The 15,522-nt window shown below is 38.0% G+C and overlaps 1 protein-coding gene across 1 annotated transcript; it reads right to left on the reverse strand.

Annotated features, from left to right (window-relative positions):
• Positions 1–9,600: 9,600 nt before the first annotated feature.
• On the reverse strand, positions 9,601–10,163 carry LOC126493270 (40S ribosomal protein S23-like). Its single transcript, XM_050130232.1, has one exon. It carries the CDS (start codon positions 10,080–10,082, stop codon positions 9,651–9,653), a length of 432 nt encoding a protein of 143 aa, XP_049986189.1. The 5' UTR covers positions 10,083–10,163; the 3' UTR covers positions 9,601–9,650.
• Between the last annotated feature and the right edge of the window lie 5,359 nt (positions 10,164–15,522).

A 15,522-nucleotide genomic window follows, 5' to 3' on the forward strand; every position in this document is an offset into this window, starting at 1 on the left:
GAGAGAGAGAGAGAGAGAGAGAGAGAGAGAGAGAGAGAGAGAGAGCGAGCAGAGGGAGAAACAGCCATCCAAATGTTTGTGATCTGACAGTGGACAATTCACTTCTATCTTTTGCAACGCAGTGTCCAGGCTTGATAGTGCCATTAACATCCATGCCTATGTTGTTAAAATATGTTTTAGTAGTTTTAACTGTTACCTTGCTGTTTTATTTGTATTTATTCTCTTAACTATGACATCTAGCCTTATTGCCAGTATTGTTACTTCCTCTTGTAAATTTGATTTTAATGGTATTTTGCTGTTCTCACTTCTTAATTTGTATACTTCCTTTATATTTATCTTTCTGGCTTACTTTAATATTTTCCCAATTCTAGCAACAAATTATTATTTTCAAAAAGGGCTCATAATTAACCTTCTTAATTATATGAAACATGGTCTAACTTAATAATAATACTCTGCATGTATCTCTATATGCCTACTACTTGAAACTTTAATATTTATAACTACATTATTTATTGAGTGAATTTATCTCAACAACTGCAATTATTGCTATTATGGCCAACATTTATAGAATATTTATCAGGCATAAATATCTTCATTGTACTAAAACTCTGACCTCTCCGCACAAACTTCTGGGCCAAATATTATGTTTCCCATTTAGTAACTGGAAAAGTAGATACAAAGGTTCTTAAAGAATAGAGCACAGTGCAAAAGTTATTTCTTTTGGTGGAAAGCATTAAGGGAGTTTTTTTCTGCATCCAGACAGGCTTTTGTAGGTGAATAGCAGCAGGATGTGCAGTTAGAAACCTCTTGTTTGGGGACACAGTTTTGGCCTCTGAACAAGTACCACTTCAGTGTCTTGTGCAGTAGTCTTCCACTGTGCCCAGAGGATGTACTGTGGGTAACGTTAGATGAAGTCAGGCTGTTGGAAAAACTTGAGCTCAGCTGTTTGCCACATAAAATATTCCCACTGGGTTCTTTCTTTGTTGAGTGTAAACAGAACAGCAAGCAGAGGCTGACCTTCTTCACTGCTCTTTCTCTGGCTTATCTGGAATGGAAAATACTGAGCTCTGAAGTGAATGCCACCAAACACAAGAAAGAAAAAATCTGATCTCTTGATGTCACCAGCAGGGAATGTGAAATGCGTATTTTTAACTGGGCTTGGACAAATGTATCAGATAAGCAAATTACTTTTGAAAGATTCTCTAAAGCATTGTCTACTTTACACAGAGAAAATTGTTTGACTTGCTTTTGTAGTAGCATTTTTCAAAACTGTAATCCAATGGCTGATTTGTAACTTCTGTTCTTTATTTGAGACTGAAGTTCATGATCATTTTCTTCCTTTCATTAGTTGAGGACACACTAGGTACTTCTGAGGAGAATGGAATGATGGTTGACCAGGCATTAGAGCACATCCAGTGTAGTACACACTCAGCCAGGGAACCTGGATGTCTTCAAACTGGGTTATACCAAATCTGTGCACCAAACACTGAACACCAAGTTCATAAAAGAAACACTACTACAACTTAGATCGTGTACTGGCCTCTTCACATTGGGATAGAGTGTGACTTCAGTACCCCACCCTTTTATGGATAAACCTGAGCAGCTCACTCCATCATAAATCAAATAGACCTAACAAATATTTATAGAACATTTCATCCCAATACAAAAGAATTATACTCTCCTCTCAGCAGCTCGTGGAACTTTCTCCAAAATTGATCACATACTTGGACAAGCCTAAGCAGTTATGAGAAGTCTAAAACAATACCGTGCATCCTATCTGACCACCACAGATTAAAGATGCTTATCATCAATGAAAGAACATACACAAACTTATGGAAACTGAGCAACTCATTACTGAATTAAAAGTGTGTTAAGTAAACATTAAGAAGGGAATTTCAAACTTTATTAAAGTAAGTGAAATTTTTAAAATAAATAAAAGCACAATATACCCAAACCTGTGGGACACAATGAAGGCCATTCTAAAAGGCATGAGTGGCTATATTAAAAAAAAGTAGAGAGAACTCATATTAGCAATTTAGTAGCATCCCTGAAAGCTCTAGAATAAAAAGAAAGAAAAAGAGTAGAGAACAGGAAATAAACAAATATAGGGCTGGTATCAAAACAAAGAAAAAATTAATATATACAAATAATCAATGGAAAGAAGAATTGGATCTTTCAGAAAAATCAATAATATTGATAAGCCCTTAGCTAAATTAACTAAAAGATAGAAAAGATACAAATTAATATAACTAGAGATTAACGTAGGGGTATTACAATTGACATTGAAGAAATATTTTAAAAATCTGTACTATACCAAACCAGAAAACATAAAAGAAAGAAATAGATTTCTTGATATGTACACTCTACCCAAGTTAAATCAAGGTCAGATATGCAGTTTAAACATGTCTATAAACCCTAGTGAAACAGATGCATTAATTAAATCTCCCAACCCCCACAAATAAACAAACAAAAAAACTGTAGATAGATTTAGTTTAGAATTCTACCAGACCTTCAGTGAATATTTAATGCTAATACTCTTTAAATTTTTCTTCAAAATGGATTTAAAGAAACATTTCCTGCTTTTTCCAAGACCAGAATTACTCTGATATCTAAATCATACAAAGAATTAATAAAAAGATTACAAACTAATTTCCCTTCTGAATACTGATACAAAAATTCTCAATACTTGCAAACTGAACCCAAGAACACATCAAAAAGATTACACACCATGATAAAGTAGATTTCATCTCAGTGATGCAGGGATGGTTCAACATACAAAAATCAATACATGTAATCCACCACATAAACAGAGTAAAAGACAAAAACCACATGATAATGACATTATATACAGAAAATATATGCAAATTTGACAAAATCTATCATCCCTTCATGATAAAACTCTTGTAGTGTACAGGGGCATATATCAACATAAAAAAAGGTGACTTATAGCAAGCTCACAGGAGCACCAACCTAAACAGAGAGAAACTCAAACAATTTCCACTAAAACCAAGAACAAGACAAGGATGCCTGCTATCTCCACACCTATTCAATATAGTACCTGAAGACTTAGCTAGAGCACAAAGACAGCTCAAAGAGATAAAGAGCAATACAAATAGGAAAGGAAAAAGTCAAAGTATCATTATTTGAAGATGACATAATTTTATACATAAAAGACCCTAAGCACTCCACTAGGAAACTTCTACAGATGATAAGCACTTCCAATAAAGCACAAGCATACAAAATGCACACATGAAAATCAATAGCCTTCTTATATAGAAATGACAGACTGAGATGGAAATCAGGGAAACAGTGCCTTTCACAATGACCTCGAAGAAATATCTTTGAATAACTTTAGGCAAGCAAGTGAAAGACTCGTATAATAAAAACTTTAATACCCTGAAGGAGGAAATTGAAGACAACTGAAGATGGGAAGGCCTACCAAGGTCATTGATGGCTAGGATTAGTAAAAACGGCTATCTCACCAAAATCAATCTACAGATTAAATACAATCACCGTCAAAATCCCAACACATTTTTTTACAGAAATTAAAAGAAAACATTTTTAAGCTTTATATGGAGATACTCTCACACACACATGCACATATGCACACGCACACACACACACGCACACACACACACACACAAACTAAAACAATCCTGAATAATAAAAGAACTGCCATACATATATCACCATTCCCAATCTTAAATTGTACTACATTCAGAGCTATGGTAATGAAAATAGCATGGTATTAGCATAAAAATAAATATGTTGACCAATGATATTGAATTGAAAACCCAAAAATAAATTCACATAACTCTCGATGCCAACCTGATTTTTTACAAAGAAGTGAGAAATACATACAGGAAATAAAGGCAGCTTCTTCAATAAGTGTTTCTGTTTTAACTGTATGGGTGCATGTAGAAGGATGCAGAGATCCATACTTTGCACCCTACACAAAAGGTAACTCCATATGGATCAAGGACCTCAGCATGGAAGAGAAAATGTGAGGTGGTCTTGAACTTACTGGCATAGGAAAAGACTTTCTAATGAGGGTAGGATAGCATGAAAGATCATGAAGGATGAGTTGGGTAAAGGACAGAGAGGGAGAGCAAGGAGAAAGGAAGCCATTATGGGGTTAGTGAGAAACCAGGCACTAAGGAAATTCCCAGGAATCTCCAAGGATAATCCGAGCTAAGAATCTAAACAACAGTGGAGAGGGTACCTTAACTGCTCTTTCCTTGTAATCAGATTGATCACTACCTTAATCATCATCATAGAACCTTCACCCAGTAACTGTTCTAAACAGATGCATAGATCCACAGCTAAGCACTGGGCCCAACAGCTGGAGTTTAGTCATTGAGAGGGCAGAGCAATATTATGAATAAAGGGGCCAAGGCCATGATGAGAAAACCAAGAGTAACAGCTGACCCAAGCAAGTAGGAGCTCACTGACTCTAGATTGACAGCTGGGGAAGCTGCATAAGACTGACCTAGGCCCTCTGAATGTGGGTGACAGTTTGTGACTTGGGGAATGTGTGGGGTCACTAACAGTGGGACCAGTATTTATCCCTATTGCTTGCTAACTCTTTGGAGCCCATTTCCTATGGAGGGATACCTTGCTCAGCCTAGGTACAGGAGAAAATGCCTTGGTCCTGCCTCAAGTGATGTGATAGACTTTGTTGACTCCCCATGGGAAGCCTCACCCTCTCTGAGAAGTGGATGGGAGTGGGATGGGGAGAAAGTAGGGGTAGCAGGAGTACAGGAAGGAGAGGAAACTGGGACTGGTATGTAAAATAAGATTGTTTTAAAAATGAAAAAGAGTTTCTGAATAGAACACTGATAACATGGACAGTAAGATTAACAATTAATAAACGAGACCTCATGAAATTGAAAGACTTCTGTATGGCAAAGGGCTCCATCATTTAGACAAAGTGTCAGGCTACAAAATGGGAAAAAATCTTTACTAACTAATTACACATCAGACATATAGTTAATATCTAAAATGGATAGAGAATTTTAAAAACTGCTCTAGAACAAAAAGAAGCAGACTCACCCAGATGACAGGAAATAATCAAATTGAGGACTGAAATCAATAAAATAGAAACAAAGAAAACAGTACAAAGAATCAATGAACTAAAAAGTTGGTTCTTTGAGAAAATCAACAAGACAGACAAACCCTTACCCAAACTAATCAAAAGGGAGAGAAAGAACATCCAAGTTAACAAAAACAGAAATGAAAAGGGAACATAAAACAGACACTGAGAAAATCCAGAGAATCATTAGGTCATACTGACAATCTGTACTCCACAATATTAGAAAATGTAAAAGAAATAGACAATTTTCTAAATAGGTACCACATACCAAAATTAAATCAAGACCAGGTGAACAATTATGTAGACCTGTAGCATGCAAGTAAATAGAAACTCTCATCAAAAGTCTCCCAACCAAAAAAAAAAAAAAAAATCCCAGGACTGGATGCTTTCAGTGCAAAATTCTACCAGAACTTCAAAGAAGAACTAATATCTATATTCATCAAAGTGTTCAACGTAATAGAAACAGAAGGAATGTTGCAAACTTTCTATGAGGCTATAGCTACCCTGATATTAAACCATACAAAAACTAAACCAATAAAGAGAATAACAGACCAATCTCACTCATGAATGTAGATGCAAAAATACTCAATAAAATAATTTCAAAACGAATCCAAGAACACATCAAAAAATCATCCACCATGATCAAGTCAGATTCATCCCAGAGATGCAGGGATGGTTCAACATATGAAAATCTACCAATGTTACCCACAATATATATAAACTCTTTATATAAAAAACATATAATCATCTCATTAGATGCTGAAAAAGCATTTGAAAAAGTCCAACATCCTATTATGATGAAGGTTTTGGAGATATCAGAGATACAAGGAGCACATCTAAACATAATAAAAACAATATACCCCAAGCTTACAGCCAACATCAAAATAATGAAGAGAAACTCAAAGTGATTCCACTAAAATCAGGAGCAAGACAAAGCTGTCCATTCTTTCCATGTCTATTCAACATAGTTCTTGAAGTTCTGGCTATAGCAATAAGACAACAAAAAGAGATTAAGGGGATTTAAATTGGAAATGAAGAAGTCAAACTTCAACTGTTTGCAGATATACATAAGTGACACCAAAACCTCTAGTAGGAAACTCCTCCAGCTGATAAACACCTTCAGTAATGAGGCAGGATACAAGATGAAATCAAAAACATCAGTAGTCTTCCTACATACAAATGGTAAAGAAACTGAGAAAGAAATCAGAGAAGCATCACCCTTCACAGTAACCACAAATAACATAAAATACCTTGGAGTAACACTAACCAAAGAAGTGAAAGACCTGTTTGACAAGAATTTTAAGTCTTTGAAGAAAGAAATTGAAGAAGATAGCAGAAAATAGAAACATCTCCTATATTCTTGGATAGGTAAGATCAACATAATCAAAATGGCAATCCTACCAAAAGCAATCTATAGATTCAATGCAATCTCCATCAAAATTTCAACATAATTCTTCATAGACCTGGAAAGAACAATAATCAACTTCATATAGAAAAACTATATGAGGATAGCAAAAACAATCCTGTATAATAAAGGAACTTCTGGAGTAATCACCATCCCTGACATTAAGATCTATAGTAGTGAAAACAGCCTTGTATTGGCATAAAAACAGACATGTTGACAAATTGAAGACCAAGATATTAATCCACACACCTATGAACTCCTGATCTTTGACAAAGAAGTTAAAATTTCACAATGGAAAAAAGAAAGCGTGTTCAACAAATGGTGCTGGCATAAGTGGATGTCAACATGTAAAAGAACCCAAATAGAACAGGATAAAGTTAGGCAGGAAAGCCAAACTGAGAATGATATAGAATGAGGAAGGGTGAAGTTAAGAAGTCTCTGGCAGATGAAGAACAAGTTGGACACACAAAATTTTATACTAGTAAAAGTCACAAGCCTTGAGGAAGCATATAGATGAAGAGAAATGCGTTAAGTTATAAGAGCTAATTTGTAATAAGCCTTAGCTAATGATCAAACATTTATAATTTATACAAAGTTTCCAAGATAGTTATTTGGGAAGCAACTGCTGGTTATTTAGGTAGGATGTCAGGACAGGAAAAATCCACCAATATTTATTTATTTCTTCCCTTTCCCTTTCTTTCTTTTTTTCTTTCTCTCTTTTCTTTCTTTCCTTCATTTCTTTTTTTGAACAAAACAGAATTTACTAGCCACACAAGAGTCCAATCCCAATAGTTTCTAGACTCCAGCCCCTTCCTTTCTTTTTATCTTTCCTCCTCCTCCTTGTTTGTCTTAAAAAAAGCAAAGCAAAGCAAAGTAATGAACAAAAAAAATGACCAGAGCTTTCCTGAATACCCAGGGCTTGTCCAGTACATTTCTATGACATACTCTGTCTGTCATCATGCAACTGCTTTTCTACCTTATGACCGGTGGGATGGTTGCTGCTTTCTTTCCTTCATTACTTCTTTCTCCCCTCCTTTCCATGACAGATCTCACTATATAACTCTAGCTGGCCTAGAATTTTTGCTGTGTAGACTGATTTGGCCTTGAACTAGCAGATATTCTGTTTCTTCTGCTTCCTGAGAGCTTGAATTAAAGGCATGGGCCACCATGCCCACCTCTGCCTGCTTCCTTATAGGTGTGACTTTCTCTCTCCCTCTTCTCCATGTCCTTTCTCTAGCAGCTGCTAAGATTTACATCTTACCTATCCTGCTGTCTTCCTCTCTGACAGACAAAAAATAGTCCTCGATCTTCCTTTCCTTCTGAATCGGTCACTAAATAATTTTGTTAAGGAGACAAAAACTAAAAAAAAGGAATTCAAATTTCCATGGTAACAAAAATGTCTTTGAGTTTCTAAGGTATGGTATGCTTTGGGAAAGAGAAAATTTTTGTGTGGTGTGTGTGTGTTCATGCAAATTTATCCAAATTTAGAAAAGAAAAAAAAAACTGAAATAAAACAAAAAATCTAGACCCCAGAAAAATGTTCTTTTAAATTCGTTTTAGAGCACTGGTTCTCAACCTCCGGTTCATGACCATCAGAAAGCACATATTTCTCATAGTCTTAGGAACTGAGATTCTGCTAATAGCAAAATTACAGTTACGAAGTAGCAATAAAAATAATTTTATATTTGGGGGTCACCATAACTTGAGAGGCTGTACTGAAGGATGGCAGCATTAGGAAGGTTGAGAACCACTGTTTTAAGTTTATACCAAAAGTGAGGCAGCAAAATTTTCTCTATGTGCTAGATAACACAAATCAAAAATACTGTAAAGACATGTGATATTTTGAGTGTCAATTAGAAACTGTTTTAAAAAGTAGAAATCATTTTTTTTTTTGGCTTCATAACTCAGCTTAGAAAAGGAGAGAAGAGAGACAACAGGGGAGAGGGCAGAGACCATCTTTGCTTCTCACGTCCTTCCTTCCAGATGTCATGTCATAAATCCTAACAACATGTGTCCGATTGTTCCGCAGGTCATCAAGTTTAGATGCTAGTTAATCACTGCTGTTCACAGAAACAAAGACATCATTATTCACCAGTTCTCTTCTCGGCCTTCAACAATAATCAAATTCTTGCCAAATGTAGGCAGATGGTTCTATGGGAGGCTATTCTGGGGTTTCGCTGTGGGTGTTTTCTATTTGCTTCCTATGTGTTCCTCTAAATTGGTTTACACCTCTGATTTCATGGAGCCCATCAACTACTAGCTTTATAAGCAGGGAGAGTGGGAGGTAAAATCCTGAGATTGGGTCTCTGAAGAATGTAGGCTAATTTTAATTTGGCTGGTTTTAGATGACATGGTACAACTGGTTCCATTCCTATTCTGTCTTTTTTCTTAGGACTTGATTTTTCTTCTGGAAGTGTTTGTTTAATGTTAATTGGGGGCTAGAGAATGACTCAACAGTTAGCAATTCCTACTCTTGCAGAGGACCTGGGTTTGGTTCCTAGTATGCACCTAGTTGTTTGCACCTATCTGTAACTCTGGTTCCAGAGAATCCAACACACTCTGACATCCACTGATAGCAGGCACTCATGTTATAGGTACGTATACACACACATACAGATAAAAACACATAAATGCATAAATAAATATTTTAAAAACCAAGTTAATTAGTTTAAGTGTTTAGTGGGTTGTACCTTTATCTTTTCATTGTCTAAGAACATAGTGGGTTCCTTTATTTTGTGAATGTATGCCCATACAATAAATAATTTTGCAGCATTTCTCCCTCATCTACCTCCTACTTTTCTTCCTTCTTCTCCTCCTCTTCTTTTTCTTCTTCCTTTTTTTTTGAAATAGGGTCTGTATATAGCCTTTGTTGGCCTAGGACTCACTATGTAGACTAGTATGGCCCTGAATTCACAGAGATCCACCTGCCTCTGCCTACTGAATGCTAGGATTAAACCATGCCTGGCTAATATTTCATTGGTGATCTTTATATTATTTATTTATCTTGTTTCAAAATTGTTCTTACAGTGATCTGGAGCTTCATATGTAATCTTCTACATCTATTATTTTATATATCACTCAAATTTAAGTTACAATCTTTTTTTTTTATTTTCAGAATAGGAAAATTTATTACTGTGCTTCCACTGTCAAAATTTAGGATCTTGGTCTTTCCTTCTTGCCTTTGTACAGGGCCAAAAGGGACACGTTGGCTACTTTAACAACCTTAAAGCAGACTCCAGGAATATCACCTACAGCATGACCCTTTCGACCAAATCCAGCAACCAGAACTTCATCGTTTTCCTCAATGAAGTTCAAGCAACCATCAATGGGGACGAAAGCTGTGATCTTCTTGCCGTTCTTGATGAGCTGCACCCTGACACACTTCCTGATAGCAGAATTTGGCTGCTTGGCTTCAACTCCTACTTTTCCCAGCACCACTCCCTTGGCATGAGAAGCACCTCCAAAAGGATTGGCCTTCAGGGCTGTGCCCAAGTGGGCTTTCTTGTATTGTTTGTCATGCCACTTCTGGTCCCGTCGGTGGCTGCGGAGCTTCCTGGCAGTACGGAGACCACGACACTTGCCCATCTTGCCGATGCCACGGGTCCGAGAGAAAGAGCAAGTTACAATCTTTCGAGTTTTAAAAAAAAATTGCCAAAATTATTTTAATCCAAGAACTTTCTTCCAATTTAGTGCTGATTTTTTTTTTTTTACATCTCCTTCTTCTTTTAGAATAAAGGCAAAGGCATACCTACAAGGTAAAATTTGTTATGACACTGGCTCCTTCTGTTCTTTCCCCCTTTGTGCTTTGGAGTTGTGGTTATTTAATGAACCTTGTCATCCAGAACTTTCCTTCACACAAATGTGCTATATTGTGTGAAGGTGGGTGTACTGGTTACTGTTCTATTGCCATGAAGAGATATCATGACCAAGGCAGCTCTTATAAAAGAAAACATTAACTAGAGGCTTGCTTGCAGTTTTATGCATGGGGCTGGAGCACAGGCTGAGCCACACACTGATCCTCGGGCTGAGAGACACTGGGCTTTGCATGGGCTTTTAAAAGTTCAAAGGCCACCTCCAGTGAAACAATTGCTCCAACAAGGACACAACTTCTAATCTTTCTAATCCTTTTGAATAGTTCCACCCTTGGTGGTGTCTAAGCATTCTAGTACATGAGCCTGTGGGGGCCATTCTTAATCAAAATACTACAGTAGTTATGGTGGTTTGAATAAGAATGCCCCCATATGTTGACCAATGTTTCTGTCCCACCTGGTCTCACATCCATTTAGTCCCAAATTAACACACAGAGGCCAACATTAATTATAAACTGTTTGGCCTATTAGATTAGGCTCCTTATTAACTCTTATAACTTATATTAGTCCATAATTCATGTCTGGGTTAGCCACCTGGCTTGGTACCTTTTTCGGTGAGGCAGCCACATCTTGCCTGCTCTATATCTGGCTTCCTCCATGTCTGGGTGATGACTGCAGACTGACTCTGTCCTCTTCCCAGATTTCTCCTGTTCTCATTGCCCCACCTCTACTTCCTGCCTGGTCTCCCTGCCTATACTTCCTGCCTGGCTACTGACCGATCAAAGTTTATTTAAAATACAAGTAACAGGGTACAGACCATTGTCCCACAGCACCCTTAGACTCCTGTGTTTGAATGTTTTGCCGTAGGGAGAGACACTACTAGGAAGTATGACCTTGTTGGAGTAGTTGCAATCTTGTTGGAAAAAGTGTGTCATTGTGGAGGCAGGCTTTGACGTCTCATGTGCTCAAACTATGCCCAGTATAGCACATAGCCTCCCGGTGCCTAAATATCAAGAACTCAGCTTCTTCTCCAGACCCATGTCGGCCTGAATGTTGCCAAGCTTCTTGCCATGATGATAATCAATTAAATCTCTGAAACTGTAGGCCAATCCCAATTCAATGGTTTTCTTATAAGAGTTGCTGTGGTCATGGTGTCTCTTCACAGCAATAGAAACCATAACTAGGACAGAAGTTGGGATTGGAGATTGGAGTGTTGTTGTGATAGTCCTGACCGTGATTTTGTTTGGAGGAATATGGGTTTAGGGACTTTTGATTAGGAAAGCAGTGGAATGCTTCAACCGGGGGCTTAACAGTGGGAACACAGAAGAGAGTAGTCCTGAGGGTGATTTGAACTCTGGAAGCCTGGTTCAAGAGGTTTCAGAAGAGAAGAATTTTATTATGTGGCCTAGAGACTGTTCTGGTGATATTTTGGTGAAGAATGTAACTGATTTTTGCCCTGTCTGAAAACCCTGCCCGAGACCAAAGTAAAGAGTTTTGAATTAGTTGCAATGACAAAGGAAATTTCAAAACAACCTAGAATAGACTCTGTCGAGTGGTTACTAGGAAGATTTAAAATGAAAAATAGCAAGCAGAACAAGTAAAAATATAAAGAATGAGAAGAAAATGGGTACCAGGAAGTGGAATAAAGCTAAGTTCTATGTTTTCTTTTACAAGTATTGCCATTATCATGGTGTCTCTTCACAGCAATAGAAACCCTAACTAAGACACTCCACTATCTGTTTAATTCTTTCTGGCCCAATATGGCCCCTCTCTACTTTCATCTACTCTTAGTCTACTAACACCCCCCCCCCTTAGCATATATTCTCCAAAATACTGACCCAATGACCTCCACAGCACTCCCAGAGGAGCAAAGGTGGTGTGTACTTACACTTACATCACAGTAGAAACATGCTTTCAGATAGGACTCTAGTCACAAACAAATGCAACAGCCACTGACAGATGGGATCTCACAAAACTTTTAAAAGCTTTGGCATTGCAAAGGAAATTGTTAATTGAGTGAAGAGGCAGCTCACAAAATGAGAGTAAAGCTTTGCCAGCTAGTCATCTGACAGAGGGCTAGTGTCTATAAAATAGAAAGAACTAAAAAAGCTAAACATCAAGAAAACAAACAATCCAATTTAAAATAAATAGTAGGCTACAGATCTGAAAGGAAAATTCTTCAAAGAAGAAATATAAACAAATAGTAAACATTTTTTTGTTTGTTTGTTTTGTTTTTCCGAGACAGGGTTTCTCTGTGGTTTTGGAGCCTGTCCTGGAACTAGCTCTTGTAAACCAGGCTGGTCTGGAACCTACAGAGATCCGCCTGCCTCTGCCTCCCGAGTGCTGGGATTAAAGGCGTGTGCCACCACCGCCCGGCTAATAGTAAACATTTTTAAGAGCACTCAGTGCCTTTTACCATAAGGTAAATACAAATTAAAACTGCTTTAAGATTCCATCTCACTCCAGTAACAATGGTCATCATCAGGAATACAAATTCCCAGGAATCCACAAGGATGACCCCAGCTAAGACTCTAAGCAATAGTGGAGAGGGTGCCTGAACTGGCCTTCCCCTGCAATCAGTTTGATGACTACCTTAATTGTCATCATAGAACCTTCATCCAGCAACTGAAGGAAGCAGATACAGAGATCCACAGCTAGCACTTGGCCATGATCCCAGAATCTAGTTGAAGAGAGGGTGGAGTGATAAGATGAGCAAAGAGGTCAAGACCATGATGGGGATACCTACAGAGACAGCTGACCTGAGCTAGTGGGAGCTCACTGACTCTAAACTGACAGAAGGAGAACCTACATGGGCCCAAACTAGGCCCTCTGAATGGAGGTGACAGTTGTGTAGCTGGAGAAGTCTGTGGGGTCACTGGCAGTGGGTCCAGGATTCATCTCTACTGCTTTAACTGGCTTTTTGGAGTCCACTCTCTTTGGAGGGATATTTTGCTCAGTCTAGATATGGGGGGAGGGCCTTGGTCCTGCCTCAAAGGGATGTCCAGACTTTGTTGACTCCCTATGGGAAACCTTACCCTCTCTAAGGAGTGGATGGAGGTGTGGGGTGGGTAGAAGGTAGGAGGAAGCAGGAAGAGGGGAGCGAGAGGACATGGAATTGGTATGTAAATTGAGAAAAGATTATTTATAAAAATAAATACAGCGTGTTCATATCACGTCGGGGTCATCAAGTGTCCTAATTTTCTCAATGTACAAATAAAAAAAACAATGTACAAATACAAATAAAAAAAATAAAAAAATAAAAATAAATACAAAAAAAGCAGTGTGAGTAAATCAGGGAGCAAACAGCATAGCATGCTGAAGAAGGTGGAATAGAATATAGCAATACAGGAAGGCAAAGCAGTTCTCACAAGATATGCAAATGGCATGTTGAAACACTAGAGTGTTTCCAAATGGCAAGCAAAGCAAGACAGATTAGGTAGATGACAGACAGATAGAATATATTTTATGTAACTTGCATAGTTTAAATTGCACAACTTAGCTCATTTAGAAAATAAATGGAAAGCTTTTCTCATTTCCTACTATATTATATGTTAATAATAATGAAGTTTCTTCAACATTAATATCCCCAGTGCTTACTGGAGATCTTTCTACGCCAGGAGCCACTTGTGGTGTTTAATAATTGACAGCAACAGGTTGCACCAAAATTTAAAGATAGTTCTTTAGATCGCTTCAGGATGAGTGAGCACTAACCCACCAATGTCTGCACAATCCTAATGTCCTCCATGTGCTCAAGACTGTGTGCAAAACCAGTGCTTATCACTTTCCTCCCTGGGACATTATTCTCTTTTGGGGGCCATAGCTTTGTATTCTCAGGCTCCTGTTGAACTGACTTCCCAGAACAGAACTCTGCTTCAAGCCTCCCACTTTGGTGGCAAAAACTCACTGTGTAAAAAAGACTTTTCGATGCTGCTACCTCTTCCCATTACTTCTAAAGAAACTATTCCTGGAAGGGTTCTCTTTAGACTGTCTGTTCACCAGACTGGACATCTTTATATCAGGGCCTAATAAAAGCAAACTAAACAAGCAAGGAATCAAACAAAACAACAACAACAAAATCCTCACTTGAAGTGGCTTTTTTTTTTTTTAATCATCTGCTAACTGGAGGTTCTGATATAGGGATTCCTTCTTCCTTTGGATCTGTCCCATGTTTTCTAGTCTTCCTAGTGGTTCTCAACTGGTGAGTCACGATTCCTTTGGGGTCATATGTCAGATATTTATATTATTATTTATAACAGTAGCAAAATTACAGCTCTGAGACAGCAACAAAATAATGTTATGGTTGGGGGTCACCACAACGTGAGGAACTGTATCCAAGGGTCACAGCATTAGGAAGGTTGAGAACCACTGTCCTTGACTGTCACAGTGCAGAGAGGTTAGCATCTGAGACTCTTTGCATTCAAACTCACCCATCACATATATGCAGAGGACCTAGTACAGACCCACACGGGTTCTGTGCTTGCTGCTCCAGCCTCTGTGAGCCGCTATGAGCCCTGCTTAGTTCCTCTATAATTGTCATCAGACCTAAAGAATTTAATACCATCTTACAGCAATGGATGCCAGGTATATATTAGGCATTGCTGCTATTTACACATTTTAAATTTCCTTTAAAACATTTAGTTTTTTGTTGTTGCTCTTGTTGTTTTTCTTTCTTTTTTCTTTCTTTCTTTTTGTTTTTTGAGCTGAGTTTAGCTTCCCTCCTGTACTCTAGGACTCCACAACCATGTTTTCGGGTTCGCCTAGCCAGTGAGCAAGTAATCCACCTGAGCGAAAGCTAACCGATTAGTAAAATACAAAGTTGTTCTCATTAATGTTTTTCATCATAGTCTTCCTAAGAACATTTTAATCTCCAAACATAATGGCGTAAAGAAAGAGTTTGCTTTAAGATGACACACCTGCGCTGGAACCAGCTGGGCAGCTTTAGCAGTTCTAGTCAGTCCAGTCCACCAGGGGATCTGGTAAATGGCTAATCCAATCAAGAAGGTTTTATACAATTTGACAGATTTCCAATACAAACCCAGCTTTGTTGCTACTTGGAAAGAAAGCCCAGGCATGAAACACATAGCTTAGGGAAAGGCAGCGGTGGACTGAAAGTTTTCCTGATAAGATTGAGTTGAGATTGTTCTCCACTCAAAGCTCATGTGCTGTAGCAAATTAGAAATGATTAAAAAAATAAGAGGTAGGAAAAAGGACTCGGA

Source organism: Alexandromys fortis, unplaced genomic scaffold (assembly GCF_014885135.2).
Source record: "Alexandromys fortis isolate MF-2015 unplaced genomic scaffold, M_Fortis_MF-2015_v1.1 scaffold_28, whole genome shotgun sequence".
Classification (NCBI taxonomy): Eukaryota; Metazoa; Chordata; class Mammalia; order Rodentia; family Cricetidae; genus Alexandromys; species Alexandromys fortis.

What these genes read in the sequence shown, in the direction of transcription:
- LOC126493270 (XM_050130232.1), bottom strand. Translation starts at nt 10,082, where the DNA reads ATGGGCAAGTGTCGTGGTCTCCGTACTGCCAGGAAGCTCCGCAGCCAC.